Genomic DNA, 12,912 nt, shown 5'->3' with positions numbered 1-12,912 from the left:
CACAGTTGCGCGTGTCTGCATAGAGCGCGTGCTTACTTCAAGCCCTGTTCATATCAGCCTTGGATTGGTCATTTTCTGTCACGTGACGGAAAGAAGGGGCGGGCCGAGGGTTTTAGTTCTCGGCAACGGCTCTCTCCGTTTCCTGGCAACGGACGCGCCGGCGGCGGTACTGTGGTACCAGAACCATGAACGAGATCTACCCGCTGGCAGTGCCCAAGGGGCGGAAACTGAAGTGCGAGGTGTGCGAAGCCCCAGCCGAGCGAGTGTGTGGGGCCTGCACGGTCACGTATTATTGGTGAGGATGTCTGACCCCCTCCCTGTGCAGGCGGGGAGACTGAGGCACAGGCAGGGTGGGAAAGGAACTTGCCCAGCGTCACCCAGCTACTGCCGAGGCAAGATTTAAGCCCAGATCTTCGTGTACCAAGGTGCCTTGCCTGTATCTCCAGCCCTCCCCCCAACCCCTACCCCCTGGAGAATGATGAACAGTCTGACGCCTGATCATACCCTTCAAATACCAGTGATCCTGAAGCCCTGTAGATCATCATACACACATTCCTCGTCTCCCCCATGACCTTATTCCTTATTCCCTATTCCCATCCCCTCCCACCCAAAACTCTCAGCCCTTCCACTGTACTGTCTGGAGTGCCTATTCCATGTAGACATCGCTTCATCCTAAATCTTTTTTCTTCCTCAATGAGTTCTGTACGTGGCTCACAATTTTTCTCTCCTCCCCAGCTGTTATACTAGGAAACTTTAACATAAATATCGACTCTCCGTAAAATACTCTAACCACCCAGGCCCTCAACTTACTCACTTCTCAAGAGCTACTTCTCTACCCCACCTTAGCCACATACAAAGATAGTCACAACCTAAAAGTACCACCTCCATGTTCAAGAAATCCAGCCATAACTTATTAGCTTTCCTTGTCTCTCTCTTTCTCCTACAAAACCCTACTCTTTGTCCTCACCAGGACCTCCAATCCCTTGACCCCTCAATTCTCTCCCAGGCCATCTCCCCTGAACAAGTTACTCTCTCTTACCCAGCTTGACCCCTTGGTGAGTTGACTTAACTCTTCACTGTCCTCCTCTGTTGAATCCTTAGACTTCTTAACTATCACTGGCTGGTTCGGGCTTTCATTACCTTATGCCTTGAAAAGTGCAATAGCCTGCTAATGGGTTAGGCTGTCTCAATTCTCTCCCTACTCTAATCCATCTTCCAATAGCTACCAAAATGATTTCGTTTGATCTTCACAACAACCTTACAAGTTAGGTGCCATATTATTATCCCCATCTTATAGTTTAGGAAATGGAGGCAGACAGAGGTTAACTTGCCCACACAGCTATTAAGTGTCTGGGGCTAGATTTAAACTCAAATCTTCCTGACTCCAGGCCTATCACTCTATCTACTGTACCAACTAGCTGAATGGGAGAGTTTTTACAGATTGTGATGATCTAATGAGATAAATTTGTAAAGATAATATTCTATGAGTCAAAAGTAGTGAAAAGGGGCAGCTAGGAGGCACAGAATACCGGCCCTGGAGTCAGGAGGACCTGAGTTCAAATCCGGTCTCAGACCAGACACTATCTGTGTGACCCTGGTTAAGTCACTTAACCCCAATTGCCTCACAAAACAAAAACAAAAACAAATAAAAAACAAAAGTAGTGAGAGAAGAGGAGCCAACATTGGAAAAGGGTATATGAGATGTGCCAGGGGTAAGCCTACTCTCAATTAGGGCTAAGATCTTGGTACAGTAGAAACAATGTGGCCTTGGAATGAGAGAACTCAAGTTTCTGCCATTTATTCCATGACCCTGGGCAAATCACTTAATCTCTCTGGGCCTAATTATTCCTCATCTATGCAATGAGAGGCCAGTAATAATCTCCAAGCACCCCTCTGATATGGAAGGAGTATAAGAAGAATTTGATCACTGAGGGGACAGTGGACAAAAATGAAATGGGAAGAAGTAGAAGAGAGTTCTGAACTAAGGTGAACTAGAACTGAGTTATTTACAGTTCTTTGTTCTGCCATTTAAAAAAGATGAACTCCTTTTAACTTTAAACAACTTAATAACCTCAAAACCCAAAACAGCAAAAACCACCAAAGCTCTTCAAATACAAGATACAAATACAAAAGATCGAAGTGGTAATTTGGGATGGGGGGAGGAGCGAAGGAGGAGGGAGGGGTGGGTGGCAGTGCTTTGGTGCAGTTTGCTGCTTCCATCCTGCTTTCTAGCTCCAAAGATCCAAAATTGTGCTGGCTTAGTTTCTTTCTCTGTGACACAGATAGCCCCCAAATGCTCACAGACTGTGTTCTAGGGTTTGGGGCACTCTGACTCTACACTTAGCTCAGCTGGGCCTCAGGCCATAAACATAGGATATTTTGCCAGTTGGGGACCAGAAGTCTTCATGAGTCATTGCTAGAGCTTTAGCTCTTTGGGCATAGCCTTGGAGAATTCATGGTGCCCTCCATACTATAATGAGGCACCAAAGCATGTCTTTCATGGAGGATCTTGTCCTTTCCAAATTAAATACACTTTATTCAACTTGGTAATTCATTGTGGAGAGGCAGTATTTAGAGGTGAAGCCTCCAGGTGCCTGTCCCTCTTCTTCCACGCCACCTCCACCATCTGAATCATGGCACCATAGAGGCTTTCCTCACTAGCATTAAGTCCTCTCGGACTTAAATACGTTGGGGATGGGGGAGGAGGGGAGAAGGAGAGAGAGAAAGGGGAGGGGGAATCAAAGTGACCACTAGGGGGCAGTGCAATGTTTTCCAGTTATAAAAATCAAACCATTTTAGAGCTGGAAGAAACCTTAGAAACCATCTAGTTCTCCAAATGCCCTCATTTTACAGAAGAGGAATCTGAGTATCAGAAGGGATGCATACAGCTAGTTAGCAAGCAGTAGAGTTTGGATTAGAATGCAGGTCTCCTGGGTCACCTTGTAACAGAGAGACAGCAAGGAGGTAGTGTACAGGGAGCCTCATCTGTAGTCTGGCTGACGTGGGTTCAGAGCTATGTGACCATGAGCCATTTAACTGAAAGCCTCAGCTTGCTCATCTGTAAAATGTGGATAAATGCCTAAAGTCCCTGCTTTACAAGGGTTGGTGTGAGGCATAAATTGAATAGTATAAGGAAAGCTTTCTGTAACCTTGAAAATGCTATGCCAGTACTGGCTGTTGTTATAGACAGTGCTTAAGTCATCTGTGCCTAAGACCAGTTCTGCCCCAAGCATCCTTCAGGTCCCATACCAATAAAAAAAGAGCATATAAGGGATTCTTAGACTGAATTTTTAAAAAATGAATCCTTAGGATAGCTGACAGCTCTCACCTCATAGGAAACTCACAATAACCTTGTGTTAGGTAGTTAGTGCAACAAATATTGTTATCCCCATTTTCTTTTTTTTTAAATTTTATTAATTTATTTTGATTTATCAACAATCACTTCCATATGCTTTTGAGTTTAAAATGTTGCTCCCCCTTCCTCCCCACCCTCCTCCCCAAGATGGCACACAATCTCTTATAGGCTATACATTTACATTCCTATTAAACATATTTTCACATTAGTGAAGTTGTAAGTAAAAATTAAAACCAATAAGAGGAACCATTAGAAAGAGGAACCAAAACTCAACAGAAGAGAAAAAAAATGATAGCGATTCAACTTCCATAAAGAGGAACCATTAGAAAGAGGAACCAAAACTCAACAGAAGAGAAAAAAAATGATAGCGATTCAACTTCCATAGTTCTTTCTTTGGATGTGGATTGTTATCCCCATCTTCCAGATGAAGAAACTGAAACTCAGAGAATTGAAGTGACTTGGCTATAATCACAAAGATGGACTCTAAATCCAGCATGTATCCTACTATAGGATGGTTCCCTCATAGCTCCAAGAAAAGAGAATTTAAAAGTTTAGTATGTTGGCCAGTGAGACCCCTAGCTACAGATGGTAGCCATTGGCAAAGGCATGGGCACAGTAGTTTTCTGAAGACCTCCAGATTTCAGGAGGTTTGCCACTTCATGACAAATTTATGATAAATAATGCCTCTTTCTTGGAAGTGGCTCTTTGTCTCTGTATTCTAGCAGGGCCTTATTTGTTCTCAGTATGTCCCAGACTGTTGACAAGAAATGGTGCATTCCTCCCAACCACAGTGGGGTACTGAGCCATCAACTTGAAATGTTCTGTGACTGATAAGGAAGGGCAGTGGGCTCATGCCGGTTGCTTTGGCCATCCTGTCTGGTTTGCGTTAGGCTTATACGGTGGCTTGTCAGGTCAGTCTGTGGGGCCCTGCTCTGTCATGTGCCTGCTAGGTACCAAAGCCATATGTGTTCAGTGACTACAAGGTGCCAGTGAAGGATGAAATCTGTTTGTCTCTTCCTCGTCAGTGGAGTTGCACACCAAAGAGCTGACTGGGCCAGCATTCATGAAAAAATATGCCAGCTCCTGATCCCCTTGCGCACAACTCTGCCCTTTTACAATTCAGAAGAAGAACGGAAACATGGTCGGGAGCAGCTGCTGCAGAGGCAGGTGTGTGTGCGTCTGAAGTCACAACTGAGCCCTCTGGAAGGTCGGTGCTCCAGAGGGGAGGGGCTAACAGCCTTACTTACCTTGAGATATCCCTGAGTTATAGCACAGGACAGTAAAAGGCAATGAGGATACTTTGTCATCAAGAAAAGGTTAAATGAAGCTCGTAGTATCTTGTTAAGAAGAAGATCCATTTTAGAAAGGTTCCCATCTTTTTTCTTTCCTTTTTTTTTTAAACTAGAGCTGTGATTTCACAGATGTAGGGAATTCCAAAAAGCCAGATTAGAAACGACTCAGAAAAAAGTTATCTTAGAAAATTGCCCGGGGTACCAAGAAGTTAAAGTGTTACTCAGCCAATATATGGCATGTCGATCTGACTGTTGCCAACTTTATCACACCATACTGCCTCTCTCAAGAAAAGATTAAATAGCATCCTCCAAAAGTCAAATATGCAATCTATTTTTGGAAAGATTTTCATCTATAATGGTTAAATTGTTAATGTTCATTAATCCTTAATGGTTCAGTTTTTTTTAAAGTTCTTGGCATTTGTCTGACCAAGACTTCAACTTTCCAGAAAATTCAGTTACCTAGAGCCATTATCTGGAGCAGGGATCCCAGGCGATAGAGGTTTTACTCCTCCCAGAACAGGTCCGCCTCAGGTCTTTACATATTTGCAACAAAAGGTTCTCTCTGTTTCTCTGAGATGTTGTATTTATTTCTTCTACAGAAGCATTTAATTGAGCTCTGTTACAAAGTAGCTCAGAAATATCTCTTTGAAGGAAAACATGAAGAATCTGTCCCAGCAGCTTTACATTCACTGCGTTTCCGCATTAATGTATATGGCCTGAATTCAGTCCAGTTGGTGCCAGCTTACCTGCTGTTATCTGAGGCCAGTATCGGTAAGTGATCAAGATTTAAAGTCAGATATTATGGAAGTGTTTTACATGACTACACATATATAACCTATATCGAATTGCTTGCCTTCTCAATAAGGGTGGATGGGGAGGGAGGAAGGGAGAGAAGTTGGAACTCAAAAGTTTTTAAAAATGAATGTTAAAAATTGTTTTCACATGCAACCAGGAAATAATATATACAGGCAATGGGGTATGGAAATATATCCTGCCCTACAGGAAAATAGAAGGGGGAGGAGATAAGAGAAGGGGGTGGTGATAGGAAGGGCAGATTGGGGGAAAGGGTATTCAGAATGCATGCCATCTTGGGGTGGGGGGGAGGGGAGAGATGGGGAGAAAATTTAGAACTCAAAATCTTATGGAAGTGAATGTTGAAAACTAAAAATAAATAAACTAATTAATTTTTAAAAAAGATTTAAAGTCAGAGTTGGGGCCTGAACAATGAAAGTTATGACTGATGTGTCATTGTCTATGTCCACAAGAAGCATGTTATTGGTTCAAACCAACAGTACTTCCAGGCTGGGATTCCATGTCTAACAGTAGCACCAAGGTACCTTTTGTGAGAAGGAATGCTTGCTGGGAATGGGCATTCTCCCCAAATAGTCCATGGTGGCATCTATTACAGTACAGGTCATAGCTGAGTGCTAGGAATTACAGGGTTCATTGTACCAGAATTAGGAAACAGAATTCAGGAAATAGACAACATGTAGGACCAGACAGACTAGTTGTGATTACCATTCAACTATCTTATCAAACTTGCATAAGCCTTTTATCATATTTTTGAAATAGTATCCAGACAAACAATTCCTGAGAGCAGCCATTGTGTGACCCTACCTGGATTTCAATTTTCTTTTTCTGTAAATGGGGAGGCTGGATGAGAGGATGCCCAGGGTCCCTTTCAGCTCTAACATTAGGATTCTGAATCAGTGGCCCTGGCAAATAAATCAGAATGATTATAAGCATCAGTACCTTAAAGCAATGCAACCCCATATTGATCAGTATTTATTCAGATTCCTACTTGCACAGAACAGGTTTATCATTAGTCGAATGGCATTTATTCACATGCATATGATGCTTTATAATTTGCGAAATGTTTTCACGCTCACGATCTCATTTGATCTTCACAAACAACCCCTGTAAATAACTATGTGTATATCAATTTATGGTTATTTATTCCTTTGTACAATTTTTTGAATGGATATTTTTTTCCATGTCTGTTGTGCCTGTCTAATTAGAGTGAAAGCCTTTTGCAGTTAGGAATTAATCATCTTTTAAGTCCCTCTGTAGCACCAAGAACCCATCTCTGCCCAGTAGATCTTCAGTGAATCTTTTAAACTGATTTTGCTTTTTTTTTTTTTTTGTCAAGAAGAGCAATCTTTGTACTGGAAAAGACAAAACAAAAATGGCTAATAGGAAGCTGATATCCATTATAAATAGGTCCATTATAAATATATTCAGGTCTCTAGGCTCAGGTGAAATACGTCTTCAGGTATAAAAACAGGCAGGTGCCCTTGCTGGGATCCATAGTCAGGGATTTGAAAGATCATGGAAAACAGGGCCAGAGGAAGGGAAATGTCCAAATGTACATTTAAAAAAGAGAGAGAGAATGGAGTCTAAACATTATAAACCTGTGATCTTAATTTTGATTCCAGACAGAATTCTAGGGCTTATCACTAAAGGATGAGTAATGAACACCCAGAAAAGGAAGATGCTGATAACAAAGAGACAGTACAACTTTCTCAAGAATAGGCCATAGCAGACTAACCTGAGCAATATGGTGTAATAGATGGAGATCTGAGCTTGGGGCCAGGAAGAGGAGGTTGAAATCCTGCCTCTGATACTCTGGAGCTGTGTGACCAGGGCCTAGTCACTTTAGTCTCTCTGAGTCTCAGTTTCCCCATCTGTCAAATGAGGGTATTAATACCTATAGTAGCTACCTCACAGGGCTGTTGTGAGGCTCTAGGGAGCTAATTGATGTGAAGCGGATAACAAAATTTAAAGTGCTACATTAGTGCTGGTTCTCAGGGTGGTTTTAGCCCAGTATTTGGCAGTCTGATGTTATACTTGTGGATAGAGAGATGTGGGCTCAATAAGAGTGTAATTAGGTGGATAGGGAAATGGTTGAATGGACAAACCAAAAGAATAGTCATTAATAGTTTGATTGGGAGGTCTCCCGTGGGAAGCCCCAGGGATCTGTGCTTGGTTCTGTGCTGTTTCTGAGCAACAACTTGGATAAAAGTATAAATTACATGTTTATCAGATTTGTAAGTAATGCAGACTAGGTGCTAACACAAAAACTCTTGAAAGGATAGATCATTGGGACAAATTTAGCATTGTGAAATTCTGTGGAGATAATTATAAAGTTTTAGATTTGAGTTCAGAATATTAAAAACACAAGTACAAGATGGGGGAAGGGTGGCCAAACTGCAGCCAGTCTGAAGAAACTGTGGGATGGGGAGAGGGGGGAAACCACTGCAAGCTTAATAGGAATCAATAGCATGATGCCAGAAAAACAAAGAATCTTGGGCTATATCAGGAGAGGCAGAGCATCCAGAGGCCAGAATCCCTTTCATTCTGCACTGGTCAGACTATACCTAGAATGTCATTTTATGTTCTAGGTATCCAATTTTAGGAAAGACAGTAATAAGCTAGGCAACATGCCGAGGAAGACTGCTGAGATGGAGAAAAGCCTTGAGATGATGGCATATGAGGATCACCAGAAGGAATCCAGGAGGTTTAGCCTGGAGGAGCCATGGGAGAGGAAGCATATAATTACTGTCTTCAAGTATATGAAGGGGTTATCAATAGATTTGTCTTGCTTTGCTCTAGAAGACACAGCTTTCTTTCCTCTCCCCTCCCCTCCCCTCCCCTCTCCCCTCCTCTCCACCACATAGGGTCCACTCATTGATTGGCCAACAATAGGTCCCAGGCCAAGCCCCATTTGATCATTGTTTGAACCCTGATTGGTTCAGAATGGAAATAAATAGCAGTTTTTTTCTGTTTTGGCCAGAAACCCTGAGGTCTTCCCCCTCCTAGATCGATTTTTTCCTTTTTAAAAAAAAATTAATTTATTTTGATTTATCAACCATCACTTCCACAAGCTTTTGAGTTTTAAATTTTTCTCCCCCTCCCTCCCCAAGACAGTGTGCAATCTGATATAGGCTACACATATACATTCCTATTAAACATAGTGATGTCATAAGTAAGAATTAGAACCAATAGGAGGAGCCACCAGAAAGAGGAAACAAAACACAACAGAAGAAAAAAAAATAGCAAATAGTATGCTTCAATCTGCATTCAGACTCCATAGTTCTTTCTTTGGATGTGGATAGCATTTTCCATCATGAGACCTTTGAAAGTGTCTTAGATTCTTGTATTGCTGAGAAGGGTTAAGGCTATCAATATTAGTCATCGCATAATGTGGCTGTTACTGTATACAGCGGTCTCCTGGTTCTGCTCATTTCACTCAACATAAGACCATACAAATCTTTCCAGGTTTTTCTGAAGTCTGCCTGTTCATCATTTCTTATAGCATAATAGTATTCCATTACATTCATATACCACAACTTGTTCAGCCATTCTCCCATTGATGGTCATCCCTGCAATTTCTAATTCTTTGCCACCACAAAAAGAATTGCTATAAGTATTTCTGTACATGTGGGTCCTTTTCCCATTTGTATGATCTCTTTGGTATATAGCCCTACAAGTGCTATTGCTGGGTCAAAGGGTATGCACATTTTTATAGCTCTTTGGGCATAGTTCCAAATTACTTTCCAAAATGGTTGTATCATTCACAACTCCACCAACAATGCATTAGTGTTCCAATTTTCTCACATCTTCTCCAACATTTATCATTTTCCTGTTTTGTCATGTTGGCCAATCTGATAGGTGTGATGTGGTACCTCAGAGTTGTTTTGATTTGCATTTCTCTAATCAATAGTGATTTAGAACAGTTTTTCATATGCCTATAGATGACTTTAATTTCTTCACCTGAGAACTGCCTGTTCATATCCTTTGAACATTTATCAATTGGGGAATGACTTATATTCTTATAAATTTGACTTAATTCTCTATGTATTTTAGAGATGAGGCCCTTATCAGAGAGACTGGTTGTAAAAATTCTTTCCCAATTTCCTACTTTCCTTCTAATCTTGGTTGCATTGGATTTGTTTGTGCAAAAACTTTTCAATTTAATGTAATCAAAGTTATCCATTTTGCATTTCGTAATGTTCTCTATCTCCTGTTTGGTCATGAATTCTTTTGTTCTCCATAAATCTGATAGGTAAACTATTCCTTGCTCTCCCAGTTTGCTTATGGTATCAGCCTTTATATCTAAATCACGGACCCATTTTGACTTTATTTTGGTATATGGTGTGAGATTTTGATCTATGCCTAGTTTCTTCCATACTCTTTTCCAGTTTTCCCAGCAGTTTTTGTCAAAGAGTGAGTTCTTATCCAAGAAGCTTCTGTCTTTGTGTTTATCAAATAATAGATTACTATAGTTATTGATTACTATGTCTTGCATACTTCACCTATTCCACTGATCCACCATTCTATTTCTTAGCCAGTACCGAGCAGTTTTAATGATTGCTATTTTATAGTACAATTTAAGATCTGGAATGGCTAGGCCACCTTCTCCTGCATTTATTTCTTTTTTAAAAATAATTCTAATTTCATTCAGTATCTATCGAAATCTTTTTTTTTATTTTGTTCTGGCTTTATGTTCATTTTGTTCTTTTTTTTAAATTTTATTTTTAAATTTATTTATTTATTTTTGGTTTTCAACATTCACTTCCACAAGATTTTTAGTTCCAAATTTTTTCCCAATCTCATCCCTCCCTCCACGCCAAGATGGCATGCATTCTGAATACCCCTTCCCCTAATCTGCCCTCTCTTCTATCTCTCCCCCACTTCTCTTATTCCCTCCCCCTTCAATTTTCCTGTAGGGCAGGATAGATTTCTATACTCCATTTCCTGTATATCTTATTTCCCAGTTGCATGTACAAACAATTTTTTTAACATTTGTTTTTTAAAACTTTGGGATCCAAATTTTCTCCCTTCCTCCCTCCCCACCCACCCTCATTGAGAAGGCAAGCAACTCCATATGGGTTATACATGTGTAGTCATGCAAAACACTTCCATAGTAGTCATGTTGTGAAAAACTAAGTATATTTTGATTAATCCTATCCGGGCCCCCATTTATTCTATTCTTTCTTATGACCCTGTCCCTCCTTAGAAGTGTTTGCTTCTGATTACCCCCTCCACCAATCTGCCCTCCCTTCCGTCATCCTCCTGCTCTCTTGTCCCCTTCCCCTACTATTTTCCTGTAGGGTAAGATATATTTCCATACCCAATTGAGTGTGTATGTTATTCCTTCCTTAAGCCAAATCACTCTCACCTTCCCTGTTTCCCCTCTACTACCCTCTATTTATCTGTCTATATATATATATATATATATAATTTCTTTCTCTCCAACTACTCTAATACTGACAAAGGACTCATGAGTTACAAATACCATCTTTCCATGCAGAATGTCAACAGTTCAACCTTAATAAGTCTCTTATGATTTCTCTTTCCTATTTACCTTTTCATGTTTCACTTGAGTCTTGTATCTGAAAGTCACATTTTCTATTCACCTCTGGTCTTTTCATCAAGAATGCTTGAAAGTCCTCTATTTCCGGTCCTCTATTTCACTGAAGGTCCATTTTTTCCCCTGAAGGATTATACTCATTTTTGCTGGGTAGGTGAGTCTTGGTTGTAATCCTAGCTCTTTTGCCCTTCAGAATGTCATATTCCAAGCCCTCTAATCCTTTAATGTAGAAGCTGCTAAATCTTGTGTTATCCTGATTGTGTTTCCACAATACCTGAATTGTTTCTTTCTGCCTGCTTGCAATATTTTCTCCTTGACCTAGGAACTCTGGAATTTGGCTACAATATTCCTAGGAGTTTTCCTTTGGGGATCTCTTTCAGGAGGTGATCAATGGATTCTTTCTGTTTCGATTTTGCCTTCTGGTCTAAAATATCAGAGCAGTTTTTCCTGATAATTTCTTGAAAGATGATGTCTAGGCTCTTTTTTTGATCATGGCTTTTAGATGGTACAATAATTTTTAAATTATCTCTTCTAGATCTATTTTCCAGGTCATTTGTTTTTCCAGTGAGATATTTCACATTGTTTTCTATTTTTTCATTCTTTTGGATTTGTTTTACAGGGTCTTGATTTCTTATAAAGTCACTAGCTTCTAACTGCTCCATTCTAATTTTTAAGGAAGTATTTTCTTCAGTAAGCTTTTGGACTTCCTTTTCCATTTGGCCAGTTTTACTTTTTAAGGTATTCTCCTAATTGGCTTTTTGGACCTCTTTTGCCACTTGGGTTAAGCTATTTTTTAAGGTGTTATTTTCTTCAGTATTTTTTGGGGTCTCCTTTAGCAAGCTGTTGACTCGTTTTTCATGATTTTCTTGCATCACTCTCATTTCTCTTCCCAGTTTTTCCTCTACTTCTGTTATTGCTTCTCAAAATCCTTTTTGAGCTCTTCCATGGCCTGGGACCAATTCCTATTTTTCTTGGAGACTTTGGATGTAGGAGCTTTGACTTTGTTGTCTTCTTCTGGTTGTATGTTTTGATCTTCTTTGTCACCAAAGTAAGATTCTATAGTCTGACTCTTTTTGTGCTGCTTGCTCATGATCCCAGCCAATTACTTGAGTTATAAACTCTTTGTTAAGGTAAGAGTCTGTTTCCAGTGTGGAGAATGTACTGTCCCAAGCTTCAGGGGTTTTGTGCAGCTGTTTTTAGAGACACTTCTAGGGATTTTGTAAATTTTCAGTTCTTCCAAGGTGATATAATCAAGGGCAAGGTGTTTACTCCTTTCCTGGCCTGTGCTCTGGTCTGTGGGTAATCACAAGCACTCTTTTCTGCCTTGGAACTGTGAGGAGGATTCTCTCTCTACCACCACTACAAGCTCCACCATGCCAGCACTCCTCCTTGTCCTAGGACCACCACCCAGAACTGTGGCCCAGATCCAAGCATGGGCAAAGCAAGAGAATCCTGCCTCAGCACCAACAAAGGGATCCCTGCAACCCCCCTCTGATCAGCCACCTGATTCCCCCTCTGTCTGTGGGCCAGGAGCTCCAGGGAAGCAGCCACTGCCCTGGGGCCACACTCGGGATCTGGGGCTGGGGGACCAACCTTCTTTCTCACCACAGTCGCAGACATTTCCTGCTGACCTTCCAAGTTGTCTTTGGCGTTCATGGGTTGAAAAGTCTGGAAACCACCACAGCTGCCCATGATTCAGGCATCTGAGGCCTGCTGTGAGGTTCTCTGTTTTGACTGTGCATCCACACTGACCTGTGTTCCTTTCCCTGCCTGGTGTGATACACCTTTCAGATCGATCATCCAGGTTGTCTTCGGCTGGAAATTTGTTTCACTCTGTCTTTTTGTGGGTTCTACTGCTTTAGAATTTGTTTAGAGCCATTTTTTTCACAGGT

General features: G+C 41.0%; 1 protein-coding gene across 2 annotated transcripts in view; it reads left to right on the top strand.

Annotated features, from left to right (window-relative positions):
- Nucleotides 1-110: 110 nt before the first annotated feature.
- Nucleotides 111-12,912, top strand: part of ZMYND12 (zinc finger MYND-type containing 12) — a 38,274-nt gene continuing 25,472 nt past the window's right edge. The window contains exons 1-3 of one of the 2 annotated variants that reach the window (XM_020983431.2): nt 111-295; nt 4,381-4,522; nt 5,247-5,418. In XM_020983431.2, the coding sequence (XP_020839090.1) occupies nt 186-295; nt 4,381-4,522; nt 5,247-5,418 (424 nt within the window). In that variant the 5' untranslated portion in view covers nt 111-185. The remainder of the gene's footprint in view (nt 296-4,380; nt 4,523-5,246; nt 5,419-12,912) is intronic. The other variant, XM_020983432.2, reaches the window with a different exon arrangement.

The sequence above is a fragment of the Phascolarctos cinereus genome, unplaced genomic scaffold (genome assembly GCF_003287225.1).
Source record: "Phascolarctos cinereus isolate Bilbo 61053 unplaced genomic scaffold, phaCin_HiC Scaffold_726;HRSCAF=1367, whole genome shotgun sequence".
NCBI classification, from domain to species: domain Eukaryota; kingdom Metazoa; phylum Chordata; class Mammalia; order Diprotodontia; family Phascolarctidae; genus Phascolarctos; species Phascolarctos cinereus.
This window is presented reverse-complemented; position numbering and strand designations above follow the sequence as displayed.